This window comes from Ursus americanus, chromosome 24 (assembly GCF_024610735.1).
Source record: "Ursus americanus isolate L20-20 chromosome 24, mUrsAme1.1.p, whole genome shotgun sequence".
NCBI classification, from domain to species: Eukaryota; Metazoa; Chordata; class Mammalia; order Carnivora; family Ursidae; genus Ursus; species Ursus americanus.
The window spans coordinates 36,639,004-36,656,478 of NC_142150.1; the positions used below are offsets into that span (position 1 = coordinate 36,639,004).

General features: G+C 44.1%; 1 protein-coding gene across 5 annotated transcripts; it reads right to left on the reverse strand.

Moving 5' to 3' along the window:
• Positions 1 to 2,110: 2,110 nt before the first annotated feature.
• On the reverse strand, positions 2,111 to 13,815 carry LOC123785098 (membrane-spanning 4-domains subfamily A member 6A-like). 5 transcript variants are annotated; one of them, XM_045786776.2, is made up of 7 exons: positions 13,613 to 13,815; positions 11,817 to 11,976; positions 10,173 to 10,307; positions 8,958 to 9,014; positions 6,386 to 6,595; positions 4,413 to 4,514; positions 2,111 to 3,467 (listed from the first exon to the last, which is right to left on the reverse strand). In XM_045786776.2, exons 2-7 carry the CDS (start codon positions 11,946 to 11,948, stop codon positions 3,372 to 3,374), a joined length of 732 nt encoding a protein of 243 aa, XP_045642732.2. In that variant the 5' UTR covers positions 11,949 to 11,976; positions 13,613 to 13,815; the 3' UTR covers positions 2,111 to 3,371. The 5 variants fall into 5 exon arrangements, with proteins under 5 accessions (XP_045642732.2, XP_087711050.1, XP_087711049.1 ...); XM_087854924.1 differs by lacking the exon at positions 13,613 to 13,815 and adding an exon at positions 12,961 to 13,161; XM_087854923.1 differs by lacking the exon at positions 13,613 to 13,815 and having other exon boundaries at positions 11,817 to 12,067.
• Positions 13,816 to 17,475: the final 3,660 nt, after the last annotated feature.

Below are 17,475 nucleotides of genomic sequence, written 5' to 3' on the forward strand. Positions count from 1 at the left end.
AGTTCTATCAGTTTTTCTTCCTATATTTGAGGGGCTCTGCTGTTAAGTACACATTTATTTACACTTGTTTCTTCCTGCTCTGCTGACCCTTTTATCATTATAAAATATCCCTCTTTCTCTCTAATAATATCTCATATTGAAGTGTACTTTATTTCATATGAATTTAGCCATTTCAGCTCCTTTATGGTTATGCTTTGTGTCCTTTTGAAGATGCAAATAATAAATAATTTCTGAAAGATGCATTGTCCCCCCTCACTGATGACATGTGCAGACAAGTTTGTGGGTATGATTTCGTGCTATCAAATTAGCTGCCTGCAGGGAAATTCTCCAGGGATACTGAATTATTACACTGGCCTGCCTTTCTATTTATGTGGGGGGAAAGTGTTTCTTTTTATCACCACTGGATGTCAGGAGAGTCACTTGTGGCAGAAGCTCTGAAAAGGGCCATTACTGCTAAAATCTTCCTTTGCAGCAAAATAAAATTGCTGTCTAAGATTCTCCATTTAAAGCAGTATACAGACTCTCTCGAAGAAATGAAGGATTTGATGAGATTAATCGGTTTCTAAATTCCAGAGGTGGATTGAAATTAAAATTGATTAGAGGATCAACTTGGTGTAGGGGAGCTGGGGGGGAGGTGACCGAAGAGAAAACACAACTCAAGGTAACTGAGCATCTTCTGTGTGCTGGATGTAATGGTAAGCACTTCATACATGTGTTTTCAATACGTCTCATATCTCCAGGTAGACGGCAGGCTCATCGCACGCACGCTAGAGGGGCACTGCTACTTAGCAGTTATGTTGAACCTATGATGAGAACTGACTTAGAGTGTTGCCGAAAGGGCTGGCTGCCTTTTCTGAGAAAGGAGTCAAAGCTAGGGGAGGCCCAGGAGGAGCTCCAGTACTAGACATTTTGCTGGTGAATCATGATGGAAGTGGTGGAGTGGCGTGGCGGGGATACAGTGGAGTCAACCAACTGTGTGTGGAAGGAGGGTGGCCCCATGTGGTTGACAGCCCCACTGGGAGTGTCCACTGGGGAGTTCTCAAAGGAAGGAGTCATTCTCTCACACACATGCACACGCACATTTATCCCCTACATTCTTTTCGGCAGAGAAGAGTGTTCTTGAGTCTGTGCTCAAATAGCACTTAGTGCCCTGTATGGTGCTTCTGTACCATTACTGTCATCTGTTTTCCCCAATTGATTATGAATTCCCTGAAGCCAAGGAGTGTATCTTATTCACCTTTGTAACCCTGGCATCCAGCATAGTGTCTGGTACCCCCAAAGTGCCCATAAATGTTGAATATCCACAATAAGCAAATAAATAAGAATGGTGTACCTGTGTGTGTAGGGAGGGAGGGAGAAGAAAGGGAGGAGACAAGGAGGAGAGAGTTTGAAGAAAGAGCTGAAAGCAAAAACCAACATTCTCCTCTCAGAATGAAAAACCCAACGGGGAAACAGCATCAGATCTGACACAGGGAGTATGACCCTGACATAGTGGGTCAGGACAGGGGAAACGTGAGAAAATCATTCCAGGAAATGCAGCTTATATAAAATTAGGAGAAGTCTTTCAGCACCAGCTTGTGTGTGTGTGTGTGTGTGTGTGTGTGTGTTGAGGCTTAACATTTACACCTGAACAAGTGTTCTTTCTTATTTTGAAATCAGGAAAAAATATGAACTGGCTGACTCCTAGTAAATATTCTAGTTAGGCTTTGTTTGCTTGTTTTGTTTGAATAGCTGATGAGGAAGAAGGGAGTTCAAATTTAGGTTTATATCTATCACTGTTGACTTACTTTGTGTTTAAAAGGAAAAGTAAACAAATGAGTTTCCACAATTATGTAAGGATAATTTTGTGATATTTATAATAAGAAATATATATTTAGTCTTCCATCTAGTTCCTGGCACAAATCTGTGGAATTTCCTGAGTGATAGAGCAGTCAAGGTGTCTTTTTTTATGTTAATGAGTTGACTGACTGGGAAAGCCCTCAGGGAACCTAAGGATGGGTTGGGGAACCTTCCTAGGCAGAGGAACCAACCTTATGATTAGAGGATTGGCACTTTCAGTCCACCTGCCCCCCACCCCCCACGACATCTGGAAAGGAGAGAGGGCTAAAAACTGAGTCTAATCACCAATGGCTGATGGTTTAATCAATCGTGGGTATGTAACAAAGCCTCCATAAACCGCCCAAAGGGTAGGATTGGGATAGCTTCTTGGTAAACCCAGGGAGATTCCGGGACAGTGGTGCTCCAAACTCCTTCCCATTCCTTGCCCTCTGTTTCTCTTCCATATGGCTCTTCTACAGTTATATCCTTTTATAATAAACTGGTAATCCAGGAAATGAAATGTTTCTCTGAGTTCTGTGAGCCACTCTTAAGAAAGTAATTGAACCAAAGAGGAGGTCTTGAGAACTTCCATCTGTAACCACTGAGCCCTTCAGCTGTGTGGGTTGTGATGTTATTTATCTCCAGGTAGATAGATAGTGTCAGTACCGAGTTGATGGCTTGGTGGTGTGGAAAAAACACACATAATAGTAATGAAATACGGATTTATGTTGAAGCCAATTACTTACACAGCTGCTGACACTTAATCGTGGGGGGCATGTCTGCATGTTGTAATGAGAATAATCATGTGATGCAACACTAGTGTCTACGATGAAAGAGTCTGAACACCACCATTACTCGGTTGACTCCTGTTTGCAATGAAGGAGGACAAGAAAGAGTTGTCTCTCAGAGTCCATAGTCTCTCATGCTTCACTCCCCCCTATGATTATCCCCCTTTCTTTATCCCTTTCTTTTCCTACTGATCTTCCTAGTTCTTATGTTCCATAGATGAGAGAAACCATATGATAATTGTCTTTCTCTGCTTGACTTATCTGAGGACTTCAGAGGGGAGGGGGTAGGGGAATGGGATAGGCTGGTGATGGGTAGTAAGGAGGGCATGTATTGCATGGTGCACTGGGTGTTATATGCAACTAATGAGTCATTGAACTTTACATCAAAAACCAGGGATGTACTGTATGGTGACTAACATAATATAATAAAAAAAATATTAAAAAAAAAAAAAGAAAGAAAGAGTTGTCTCCTTTACTTCACCATGACCTCTGAATCACACAATTCTGTCTAGTTTCTTGGGACATGTCTATCTGGCAGTCTAGGCAGTGGTAATGTACACATCTGCACCTTGCCTGATGGCAAATCAAGAGACCCCCCTCATTGAACACATATATTCCATAACAAGAAAACAAAGATATATTATTTTCAATGTTCATAATATAAAAGCCTACTTTTCAGAGAATTCAAACTTGCTTTCTTGAGTTGAATCTTTTTGGTTGGTTTTTATACAGCATCATAAAACCAAATTTCTGATGAATATTTCCCTAAGCAGGCAGTAGTTCTTCGTTTCCAGGGTCAGAAAATGCCTTTGCAGGTATGGTGGATTTATTCTTGTAACTCTGAGGCAAGAAAAGGACACTCTAAAAGAAACAAAATATGTTAGTTCTTCATATGCTTGTTCTTCATATGTTAGTTCTTCAGACATCACTCAGGTTCAGGTTCACACACACATACACACACACACACACATATGGCGTGGATATATATATATATATATATATATATATATATATATATATATATATATCGTTTCCTCCATCTTTGTGTGTGTGTGTGTATATATACATACATATATATACACACACACACATTGCTTACAAGATGAATAGTATGTCATTAAGTTCTTTACATAAGTGTGGCTCCTTAGCTCAATATTCATTCTGCTTTCTTTAATACAGTTTTGGATAAATCAAGGTTTTGTAATCCAGTGAAATGAAGCCATAAATCCATGAGGGTGGTAGGGTGCTGTCCCGTGGACTTTGAAACAACTATTTTTTAAAACTATCTTTTAAGTGATAAAAGAATTTTGAGATCATAGGAAGGCAAAACCAGAGCATAGGACATTTATGAATCGAGTCATGTTTGCAAATGGCCTTGACCAAGTCAAGGTGGTTAGAGAGACTAGGGCTGTGGTAGAAAGTGTTCCTGTCTGGAAAGGACACAAACCAATTATGGGCTGTGGTAGAAAGTGTTCCTGTCTGGAAAGGACACAAACCTGGGCGCAAACTCATACACAATGCTGGGCAAGCCACCTAAGTTCCAGGTTTCTGCATTTACAAAATAGAAAGATTGAACCAGTCGATTTTTCAGGTTCAACCATCCCATTTAGTCAATCCTCAGCCGGTCAGCTACTCAATTGCCATCTGCTTTCCTCATCTGTCTTCCACCCCCATCAAGCCGTCTCCCATGTGTATCCTGTGACCTACACCTGCCGACCCATAGGCGACTCTTGCTGACATCACTCAACACAGCCCAGACCCGGAGATATACCTGGCAGACTCAGGGAGGCCAGCCAGCACACTCACCCCAGCAAAGTCGGACTGAGCCTCTTTCCACCAAACTGCAGCAGCGAGCAAGGCCAGACAGAACTCCAGCACTGTGCAAATCAGCATCACAGACAGAGTTCCCTGAAATTCAGGAAAGACAAGGTTGGCGGTGCTTGAGTCAACTGACGCCCTCATGCCTGTTCAGTGTTGACCACCTCAACCATCGGAAGGACATCCGCAGCAGGAGAACAGTGCTCCTTGCTAGCCTGCAGCTGGCTTCATTTGCTTATTTACTGCCTTGAGAGGGGGGGTGAGCAGAACCACATCAGCTACACATAACCCGCTTTGTGCATTGTTTCTGAATGTCGCTGAAACATAGCGACATCCGATTACACTGTTCACTCAGTGAGGGACACGATAATGTCCAGGACTGACACAGGACAACCTCCATTCTGGCCTCACCTCTACCACTTAGTAGCTGTGTGAGCCGGAAGTCTCCACACTTACCAAATGTACACAGTGATACTTCCTTCTCAGACACACCTGAGAATCAGTGAGGTTTTGACCTCATTGGTGCAAGCCCTTTGTAAAATTCAACATGAACACCCCCTCTGGATGGGCTTTCTTAGCCTTTCTTGATGTCCATAAGAGTTAGAAAGAAAAATCAAGGCAATAAACGTAGCATAAACAGAGCTGCCTCCATTGCTAACAACCCACACCAGCTCGAAAAAGATACGACGCCCAAAGACTAGGTTCTACCATTTCTGTCCTTAGGCATCCTTCATGCAGACCTGGCAACCTGATGGAACAGGAGAGAAAATGTGATTGCACAAACCTCTAGTCTCTTTACGTACAGTTCAAGAGGAAATACAATTTGTTTACATTAATTAGAAACTGTCCCAGCAAGCATGCGCAGTATAATCCCTTTGCGTATAAAGCAAAATTATCCCTCATGAATGCATATTTATTCCTTCCACAAATCCCTCCCAGCTTCTCTCCAGAATTTTTCCCAACATGGGGCTGCCTCCCCCATGTGTTGGTTTATGCCAATTACTATCAACCTCATTTGCATGTGCCTTTTCTCATTATAATATCATGAACCTGCAGAGAAGTGCAGGGCGCCAGGTCCACAAGGAGAGGGGTACAAGCGCGTGCTTGACCAACTCCGTTAGCATCTGGCCATCCTCCAACTGCGGCCTTGATGTAACTCGCTTTTGTGACTGTGGGACACCAGACACTGCGCAGCCTCTTTCTTCTCATGCTGCCCGTGTCTTTCCCGGGGCTTTCTAAACACACACATGCACTTTGATGCTCCAACTGAAGACATTATGTCTAGGAGCCAAACTTCGTTGCTTTCTTCCCCAATAATGGCAACCGTAATCAGTTCCCATTCTCCATCTTCCTACATCTCTTATTTCCCAATTTAAGAAATCCCACCCTGGCAAGTTACCACAAACAACAACGATGCTACCTTCTCCCCTGATAAATCCTGTTCATCACTGTGCTCCCTGCAAGGAGGAGAAGCCCTCACCTCTGAGGCCATGTTTCCTTCTCTCTGCTTCTCAGTGCTGGGCCCAGTGTCCACTCAGACTGAGTTTATACCCCAGCACACATACTTTCCAGGTTTCTTGACCACTTGGGTCTTCCTGCTGTCTTTCCCTTTCTTAATTTACCATTCCATGTGCCAAGATTTTTGGTTGAACAAACTCCTATTTTATACCTCTAACAACACAATTATTTTGATTATTAAGAAACTCTATCAACAGTAAGTTTTCATTTTTCATCATCAACTTGATTTGACATTTGCTCTTCCATTTCATCTCACTGGTATGTAACCCCAGAGCCTAGCCACTTTATCTCAGTCAAGCAGTCCCCTCCCATTCGCATGGCCCTGGCCTTCCCCCAGATACCCAAACTAGAAAGAATTAGACAGATCTTCAAAAGAAGGATTAACGAAAGTCAAGGATTTCAGAACCTTCCAGAGATTGGAAAACCTGTCTAAGAATACTTACAGCCAGAATGGTTTTGGCCATGGAACAGTTAACCTTAGCATATGGCCAGAGAAAACGGAAAAAACGATGTCCTTTGGGCACCTTGCCCTCTTTGTTCAAGGTACAATTCCAAAACGTAGGATCCAGAGCAGCCAGGTTGACAGAGAGGAGAATAAAACCCATGAGAGCACACAGAGAGCTCAGAATGTTAGCAGCCACGCCGCTCCGAGCCTAAAAGACAAAGGCTGAGTCAGAATCACTGTTGATGAGCAACACATGCCTCTTATCCCTCTTTGCCAAGGCAGTGCAAAAATTTATTTTCTTATCTGTGTCCGTCAGGGGACCTAGCATCGGTAGACTTCAACCAGGATGTCTCCCCAGTATTTAGCAACATCTCTGAACCTAGAAGGTAAATCTTGGCCAAGTGAATGAATATATGAAATATTTCTCCCTAGGCAGGAATTCAGTTGGTGGCAGAGACTATTGCTCTTCTACATTCTTGATTCAGGACTGAGAGTAGGGCTCCATGAGGCCATGCCTGCAGAATGCCCATATGCAGCAGATATGATTTCTCTCTCCCTCGACTCATTCAGAAACCCCTTGAGGAAGCCATCAGCCACTCAGAGGAAGCAGATGAAGCAAGCTACTCTTCCTTACACATGACCCACTTAAATGCACACACACTCCCAAAGATGAGTGTGGGAACATAGTCCTCAGGCTTAGGTGAGCCCTGCAGTGGACAGGTTCTGATGGTCATGGGCAGAGCTCCATAGGAATGAGCATAGCCGGAGTTCTAGCCCCAGCCCCAAGGATGGTGTAACACGTTAGCGGCAGGGTGAGGAACAAGATCAGACTCGATGTCAGGACCTGAGGTCCAGTGGTAGCTTTGCCTGAGACCCTCTCCATTTTCTGGAGTGCTCAGTTCCCTAATTTCACTTCCCTCTATGGGTTTCATTTCTACATTTATAAGGTGAGTAAGGGGAATCAACAAAAAGATCTCAGAAATCTGTTCCCTTCTTCTCCAATTCACGGAAGGGGGAATTGATCTAGGATTATCCTGAAAGCTCTATTTATGGGTAAGTGTAGTCCAGGGCAGACCAAATAGCCATAAATTAAAATATTATATAATCCCATCCAGGTTGCTCCTTCTTTAGGGGCTCAGCAGTAGGAGCTTCGGGGGCACGGTAGAGAATAGGCAGCGTATTTTTCTCCTCCTAACCACAGTTTCCCAAAACAATGACTATAAAGTGTATGATCCTGGGCCTTCTGATAGCCAGCAAGACTCATGATTTCCAGAAGATACATTTCTTAGAATGATTTGGGTTTGTTCTGGGACAGCTTTCTTCCCCAACCTCCAAAAGGGCAGGTAGAATGTGTGACCACAGTAGAATTCCCTACAGGATGGATGACTCTGGTGAGCCTGAGCTAAACCCTATATCCTTGAGTTTACTGCCCTATTCACTCTGGTATTGTTCTTCTCTGGGGTAAGAGCCCCAAAAGCCTCCCCTCGAGAATCTAGAAATACTGTTCTTGTATTGTGCTAGCCAATGTGGTTGTCACTAGTCCCATGGCCTACTTATATTTAAAGTAAACAAAAGTAAAATTTAAAATTCAGTTTCTCAATATCACTAGCCACATTTCAATCTATCAGTTGCAACCTGTGACCACCAGCCTGGGCAGCATGACTAACTGCATCTCTATCGTCACAGGAAGTTCTACTGGACAGCACCGATCTAGCAGTTTAGAGATTAGGTGAGGGTTCCAACTGATCGATCTCTAAATTCTGATGGAAAAAAAGAGATAGTTTGACATTGTCCTTGAGCACTCTCTCTAATTTCCTGCTGTCTTCAGGAAATATTTGTAAGCGAGCTTCCAAATTACATTTTTGTGCTACTGTGATATATGGCATTCTCACCCATGACCCCCAACATCAAACTACTTGAGGGATCTAGGATTGAGTGAAGACTTAGTGAACATTCACAGATTAGAAATCTTCTCCTTATCACACAGGTTTCCTCTCCCTGCCACTCCCAAATCTGGTTTTCTTGGAAGAGTTAAATGCAGGCAAATTTGTTTTCTTAGCCAATACCAATGACAAATGACAACTTGTAGGACCTGAGAGTTCATACTCAAATCCAGAAAAGTATAAATTTTACATCACATAGATAAAAGAATGAGAGCTAGGTCACATTTTGACTGTGTTTCCTCAAGGGTTTGGACAGATGGGTTTACACAGTGAATCCACAACAAATAGACATCTTTATAACACTGTCACCTTCTTTGTTGTTGAAGATCTAAATCTGAAGGCCAGTTACCATGTGAAGGGCATTATAAGGAGGCAGTCTTTTTCTAGAATAGATTCCTGGACACTGACCCAGGCATAATTTGACACACTGAATGAAGAGTGTGATTTAGGGTACAGTGGTTGGAGGAGTGTGCAGTGGACAGGAATACTGAAGAGCCAGGCTCAATTCCTGACTCTGCCAAATATCTGCTCTGGAACTTAGTTTCCAACTCTGCAAGGTAGAGAGATTGACCTTGAAGAGTTCTCCTTCAATTTCCATGCATTGTGGGTTTTGATTCTCATACTCACCAAAAGCTTAGTTGACTTTTTCTCCATGATGACAGATAGAATTCCAGAAATGACAAACTACTCAGAAAGGAGAGACAATGGTGAGGTCAGTTTCTATGTACAGGTGAAGCTACAATGTCATGATCATGGTGTTTATGGAAAACTCCTATGAAAACAGTCCTGGAAATCCATTGACCTACAATGTTAAGACCCAATAATTACACAGATATGACTTTTGTTCCCCAGAGTATGCAGAAAAGCATGAACATAGGCAGCTATAAGTAGGAATCTATCCTAGGAAACAAAATGAGGGCCTTAAGGGCCAGGAAATAATGTGTACAGAAGAAAATGTTGGAGTTAGACATTATGTAGAGAAAAATATGAAAGCAATGGTATGGAAAAAGAAAAGAGTGGGGGCAGTTAACAGATATGGGAGGACAGAGACACACATTTTAAGTTGGTGGCGTCCCCGGCTAGGGTGGAGTGGCGGCTGCGATCAGAGAGAAGACAAGGCTGGACACAACGAATCATTAAGGCTGTGTTCCTGAAGTCAAAGCTACTATTTTACAATATTCATAACCTAATAGATTTGGGACAATGAAGTAATAGGAAATCCTTTCACAATGGGAAAAAAGGGGGACAAAACAGGGAGAAGAGAAGAGTTGTAGATCCCACAGCCCCAGCATTAAGTACTTCAGGTCTACCTAAATAAATCCTGGGTCTTCAAAACTGGACAAGGTGCCTCTACCAATGTGAGCTGTGCTTCTTGACTGGCTCTCAAAGAGTAGAGTATGGAAAGATGAAGGAAGAAGTGACTTTGCAGCAGAGGAACCTGACCACTCCACCTCAGCCTCAGGGTCAAGGTTAACGTCATCAGAGACAAATCGTGTTGATAGCATATGCCCTTGATAGGATATCTCACCTCTGTCCCTTCCACCAGAATATCCATCACAATTAGTCTGAACATGAGAAAAAAATATAACCCAAATTTAAGAACATGCTAAAATTCAAAAAATCCTGGCCAGTGCTACTCCGGATACCAACATCCTCAAGGACAAGTCTGAGAAAGTGTAGAGAAGCCGAGGAGATACAAGTTTAAATGTAATGTAGTCTCTTTGATGGGCTCTTGGAACAGATAACAGGACAAACTTGTGGCATCCTCAGAGATTTCTTCCCACCTCTACCCGCCAGCCCCCCCTTCCCTGCCCCACCATCCTCCTAAGGATCTCTACTCACACTCAAGGCTCCTATGAATGGGTAAGCAGCCTTCAACAGGATGGAAAACATCGGGGTATATTGTGGAGAGGAGGGAACAGATACCAAAATAATCCCCCAACTCAACACCATTGCCCCACACAGGATCTGGATGGTCTGTTGGAAGAAGAAAGGAGATGGAGGACCTGGGTGGTTCAGTCATGAGTGTCTGCCTTCAGCTCAGGTCATGATCCCGGAGTCCTAGGATTGAGCCCCATATCAGGATCCCTGCTCAGCGGGGGGTCTGCTTTCTCCCTCTGCTCCTCACCCTGCTTGTGTGCTTTCTCTCTCACAAATAAATACATAAAACCTTTAAAAAAATATATCAGCATTTGGAAAGGCAAGACATCTGAATCTTTCCCAGGGTGCTCGCACATGATCACTCTCTGAAGGACCCCAGCAAGGACACAGACATTGAAAAGCTCTGCAGTGAGAACTCTGCAAAGATGTTTTGGAGGAGGTGCTGCTGTGCTGCGGACAACTACTGTCTCGGGACACCGGGCAAGTGCTCAGCAAGTCTTCAGGCATCTCTGCCTCTCCCCCCTTGCTTGTTCACATGGTGCTGGGTCCCAGCTCCGTGCAAGACTGTTTCCCCCTGGCTCTCTGATTCTGTTGCTACTCACTCTCCTACTACTTCTTATGGGAACAGGGGGCATCTGAAAGCCCTCACACTGTCTTTGCCCTGGTGGCATGGACATGCCTCCTTATACCCCCCAGACCCTGCTGAACACAACAGAGAGTCTGGCCCTCTGGCCAGCTCCTTGCCCCCTCCAGTCCATGTTCCTATAGTGGAGGATCTTGGCTTCCAAGTGGCCAGTTTTCCTCCTTCACGTCTACCTCAGACAGTTATGGCTCTGTTAACATTTACCAAGCCAACGTTTTCCAAGCATTATGTCCCATGAGCCTCATACTAATCCACAGGATTGGATATTTGAGGCAAGACAATCGTTCCCAGCAGGTTCTGCAAACTTAGATCATATCGTGTAGAGACAATTCCAGGAGACAGAGCTCTATAGTGCCCTCCCTGTTCTAGATATATCCTCCCCTCCTCCCTCCATTCCGTAGAGCTTCGTTAATAAATCTTGCATGAGAGGAGAAAAACCACCAAAAGGCAAATATCTCTGTTCTCAAAAGGGAAGGAGAAAAGGGGGAAGGAGGTTAATTCTTCCTACAATTTGTGGTGACGGAAAAATTCCTTTCAAAAACATCAGTCAGATTATTAAACACGCAGTTGGTGAACACAGGAAAAACATGTACTAAGATATGGAATTATTTACCATTACTTTTGAAAATATACAGATGTACAGCTTTTTGTATGCCTATTATTCCTCAATGAAGTGTTTTATTAAAAAATAAAATGTTGAGAAGTGTGCTCTTGCAAAATACAGAAACATCAGCAAAGTCACTTGCTCAGATTCAGAATAGGAGAAATACAGTTTTCATATCATCTTACGTTTGTGGAAGGTTCAGATGGCCCTCCAGGGGGCTCCCTTTGGTCTTCCCATCAACCTGAAGTTCCTCTGGCAAAACTTAAGAGCCTCCATAGTCACGATGTGGTCTCAAGACTTCAGTTCTTTCCTGCGCCCCCTCGTCATCCCAGTCCAGCAAGGTCTGAATCGGACTTACCCCAAGAACTTTGATCTCTGCCTTTAGACGTTTCTCTAGGCTGTCTTGCGTCTGGTTGGTGGGTTTGGGTGTCTCTGTTTGGGGGAAGTTGATGCCATTTGGTGTCAGAACTACGATGGTCTGATTGGCCATGGGTTGTGATATGATGGTGCCACCAACACTGGAAGAGAAAATAAATTCAGCTCTTAAAAAGTGTAGAGCTCTCAAGGCTCCCCACACTGGGAGCCAGTATTTTCCCATTAGTCCTGACTTGACCTATCCTTTCAGGAAGGAAACCGATCACGTGGAGCTGTGAAAACCACAAAAATTTGGTATCATGAATTTTTTTTGCATAGCGTTTGGCACAGTCCATTCATTATAGATAAGAGACGCTTCACAGGGAAGCAGCAGCACCAATCGTGAGAGGTCTCAACGTCCAGAGGCAAAGGGTCACAAAAAACTTGCAATATGTAGGAATCTCTCTTTCCTCTACTTCTACCCACAACAACTCAATTGCCAAATATCAGTGAACTTCACCCTCAAACTTCCCTACCAGTCGTGAGATGCAGGAAGGGTTCTCTTTGTCAACGTTTTCCTACTCAGGTTCTGCACATCTCAACTAACTCTGCTCATTTTTTTAGTCCAATAATAATACTTATTAGGGTTAATCCTACGTGTTCTTTTTTTTTTTTTTTTAAAGATTTTATGTATTTATTTGACAGAAAGAGACAGTGAGAGAGGGAACACAAGCAAGGGGAGTGTGAGAGGGAGAAGCACCTTTCCCGCGGAGCAGGGAGCCTGATGTGGGGCTCAATCCCAGGACCCTGGGATCATGACCTGAGCCGAAGGCAGATACTTAATGGCTGAGCCACCCAGGCGCCCCTAATCCAAGTTTTTTTTTCATATTTTACTGGACATTATACTGTAGTGCCTTTTTTTTTTTTTTTTAAACTAAGCCCTACACCCAATATTGGACTTGAACTCATGACCCTGAGATCAAGAGTCACATGTTCTACTGACTGAGCCAGCCAGCCACCCCCACCCTATAGCACCTTTAATCTTACAACATCCCTGTATGTTACTTAGTTCTTTAGTTAGCAAAACCATGTCGTAGTTAGGGAAACTCAGAAAGAAAAAGTTTATTACGAATGGAAATAATACCCACTTTGCATACATGCATGGCAAAGAGATAATGCTGAAGAAATATTTGCAGTTATGATGTTTACTCAGGCACCTTCACACAACTGGGCAGCTGTAGAACCAGGGCTGGACCCCACTCTCTCTGGGTCTGGAGCCTTTGCACAATGCATTAGAGCATGCGACCTCTTCGTCCATCCCACCTAGCCTCAGCTCCTGTGCCTGCATTGATTCTGTGTGGAGAAGCAGCAGCACGCAGAAGCATGGGAACGGGACCTGGAGTCATGAAACCCAGGTTCAAGCCCGGGACCTCCACTTGCCTGCCTCAAGGACCTGTGATGTTAGCGGTATTGGAGGTATTAGTGGCCAGCTGAGCTTGGATCTCTTGGGGGCACCATTCTCAGCCCAGGGACTGTCCGGTGTGCACAGGGCCCAAGAACATCCGAAGAGGTACGACTGTGCTCCCATTAAACACATGACCTCAGGTAAGGGATTCATCAAGATCACACAGCAAACAGCAGAAAGAGTTCAACCAGATACTCCTTCCCTCTGCTCCCTCCATTTCCAAAATACTCTGGTGCCCCTCACGTTATTTCCAGGAGCCACCAATCAAATGTCCTCTCTCAAGGAGGCACAGCAGGAGAGTGAGAAGTTGAAAACAATCTCTCAGCACTGCCTACCTGTCTCGTGGATCAGCCCCGTGGTTCCAGCTGAGCGCTCACACACTCCCAGGAGACTGTAACTCTGGGTTCTCACACCGTCCTGTAGAATTTTCTACTTGTCTTTATCTTTTGAAAGCCACCAGCCCTTCCTTAGTCCAGAGTTTACAGCCACACGGGACGTGACCCTTACAGACTGGAGATTTGTGAAATGTGCCTGCACTTCCTTTTCCCCAAACTCCTAGCAGTTTGCTTCAGAAAAGTCACAAGGAGAACCACCTACTGGCTGGGAGAACATGGGATTCCTGGAGCTCTATGTGTGCACTGCCACCCCAATAATCACTAGCTCTGTTATTGGACAAGTCTGTGTTCTTCTGTGACTCAGTTTCCAAATCTCTTCAATATGGAAATAATATCAACGCTGCTGATTTATTATAAAGTTTAGAGAAAATGTTTCTAGAAGGCCTTTACTGCTTCCAAGGACCATTCCATAGTATGCGACTAGTCATAGTAGTATTGACTGTAATAGAGAAATTGATAAATAATGGTACGCAATAATATATATCTAACCATGGTCTGACTATACTGCTTTCAAGGAGCAATATTTCAATAATAGGTAGCTAATAATAGTAATAATATAGAAAGAAATTTTTTTGTTACTCATGTATATTTTTCTTTTTTCCAGTTCCCTGGGCCCCGGACAGGCTGAACCAACCCCTTAGCACCCACTGCCTAGGAGCTGGCTGCTGCACAATTGCCTTTCTTCTCTGGCCTCTCTCTCTAGCAATAGATCCCTGTCCCCGGACAGGTTGGACACCTCTAGGAAGTGGTGAAACCAGCTGGTGGTGTAGTTGGGTAAGGACGTGCACGAATATCGCGGACTCACATCTGGGACAGTTTTGTGAAACAGAGGGGCCCTGTGCCTCCTCAAGCCCTCAGGTGGGTGTTCTTTGGAAGCCGACTTGCATACACCAGATGAAGTAGCAGCACCAGAGCCAGTCACATAAGCTGAACACCCCCATTCCACAAGCTTCCTCCTGCTCTTGGGGGAGTGCCAGAAGGAACCTGGGAACACAGCTGGACCATCATCGTCACCTCAGGGTTCTGTGGGTTCTGCACTTAACTCCATACTTCAAAGAAAAGAATTAAGAAACACCATTAAGGTTGGCTTAGTTCCCAGGACCAGTTGGCACAGATTACTAAATGCAATTCTCTTTTCTTAAATTCTAGAGATGAGTCTGAGGGGGAACGGACTCACCCAGAAGCTGTGGAAGAGCTTCAGAAGAACCTCTATCGTCTCGTTCCTGGGCTTCTGTGCCTCTTCTTCTTTCCCAAGGTGCATACTGGCATTTTCCCATCATGCCCTATGCCCTTATCACCATCCCAGCAGCCAGTAAAATAGTGGGGTACAGCTCTCTCCTGGGCTTTGACAAAGAAGGAGCCCAGCCCCATAAGGGACAACCACAAACTCTTTCCCTTGAGTGGAATGTGCTAAAAACCAATTTTTTAAATAATATTTTTAATTATATTATGTTAGTCACCATACAGTACAATTAAATCTATCGGCCAAGCAAAGATTCCCTCTACACTCTGTCTTCCTCTCTATAGTATTACAGCTTTAAATGATCTCAGAGGAATTATAAGGATCGCAAGAGACGATACTAGTAAGGTGCTTGGTACAGAACTGTACAGACTAGTAGCCCAAAAAGGACCTATCAGCGGTCTTCCCTCAACATCCACCCCACCCAAACTCCCAATTCCAATCTCCCTCCCTGCTTCTCACCCCCACTCTGCATCCTCCTCCTTCTTCTCCTTTTCTTTTGGGCTTCAGTAATATCTGAACAAGAGGCTCCACTCTCTGTGCTCTCACCTTAGGTCCACCCCAGCTTGACCATCTCTTGTTTCCAGAGTCTGAACTCTGCCAGCCCAACCTGGAGGGAAAGGGAAAGGAATGAAAGAGCAGTAACACCTGAGGTTAATAATTTGGGACAGTGCTTCTCTGAAGAAGCACTAATGACATTCTGATTTGCATAATTGTTTTTATTGCAGGGCAGGGGTCCTGTCCTGTGCCCTGCAGGACGTTTAACAGGATCTCTGGCCCCTACTCACTGGATGCCAGAAACACTGCCCACCCCAGATGTGATGTCACCAGATATTGCCAAATGTCCCCTGATGGAGAGGGGACAAAATCTCCTCACTGAGAACTATTGAGCTAGAAGCAAAATGTTTTTCTGTGACTTCTGTGTAAAGGCAAGCATGCAAGAAATAAATGATTATTGTTTTTTAACTCATTAATTTCTTTAGTTTTTTTTTAATTGTGGTAAAAAAACACATAAAATTTATCACGTTAGCCATTTTAAAGTACACAGTTCAGTAGTGTTACATATGTTCACATTATTGTGCCACAGTTCTCTAGAACGTTTTCGGTTTTTTGTGAAACTGCAGCCCTACACCAATTGAGTGACAATTCCCCATTTCCTCCACCCTCAGCCCCTGGCAACCATCGATCTGGCTCTGCTTCTATGACTGTGACTACTTTAGATACCTCACAACCATAGAATCATACCTCGTTTGTCCTTTTCTGACTGGCATATTTCACATAGCATAATGTTCTCCAGTTTCATCCACATTGTAGCAAGTGATAGGATCCCCTTCTTGTGGAAGGCTGAATAGTATTCCATTGTCTGCATATGCCACTTTTGGTTTATTCATTCATCTGCTGATGGGTATTTGGGCTGTGTCCCTGGCTGTTGTGAATAATGCAGTCATAAACGTGAGTGTGGAATCTTTTCGAGATAAGCTAATTCATAGCTCTCCTTTTCCTTAGGGTCAGTTTCTAAAGATTTATTTTGGTTTGGTTGGGCCATGCTTTCCTGTTTCTCTCTCTGTCTTGGGATCTTTTGTTGAGATTTGGGCATTTGGGGAAAAATAGCCACCTCCTCCAGTCTTTCACACTGGCTTCATAACGAGGAAAGCCTTTGCCATCAGCATGGCTAGAGATTCTGGGGACCCTTCCAACCTTTTCTGGGGATGTGTCTGCTCTGGGCATGTGTGTGTAAACCTCCCAGTTAAAGAGGTCTGCCTGCTTCTTCTCTGAAGCCCATGCTCTTTCTTCCCCTGCATCCATGTGAGGTACCATGGTCACACTGGAGCTGTGACAAGCCACAGTGCTTGCTTTGTTCTGAGCAACCCCCAGTCTCACATCCAAACTGTGCCAGTTTCCCTCAGCACTCCAAATCCGTGAGACAGATACCGATCCCTCTGGTGCCCCCTCAAGAAGCCAGAAGGCTGGACACATGCTCTGTGCCTCCACTCCTCTTTCCCTCCTGAGGAAAAAGCTGGAGTTGGGAGTTTTCTCCCAATCATATCACACTCTGCCAGAGCGGATAAAGTATCAAACGTTTTTCCCATCCACTTAGATACATCTCTTCTTGCCTTTGTGCTTGCCTAGGGTGCTGTGACTTCTTAACTGGTTTCCAGAGGGCTCCCAAGGCAATTTGGTCCATATATTGTTAATTGGTGTCTCCATGTGAGAATGGGAGCTTGGGGCTTCCTATTTCACCATCTTGCTGGTGTCGCTCAAGTTAATTTCTTGTGATAAGATCTTATTCTGTCTGCTGAGAGGTGGAAAGTCTCCCTTCTACCTGTGGCAGAACCTGCAAAGCAGGTGTTTATAGAGTGATAGAGAGTTAGATTGGGGAGTAATTTTGGTGTTCATTTCTCAAAGCAGGTCATTGTTCCAAGGATCCACTTGAAAAGTAGAAAGCCCAAACTCTTTGGACCCAAAACAATCACCTGGGTCTTCATTGTTTTAGCCAGGTTCCATCTGCTTCTTAGCTTTTGTCACTGATCCCCTGCCCCCTCTCTTCTCAGAACCACAGGAA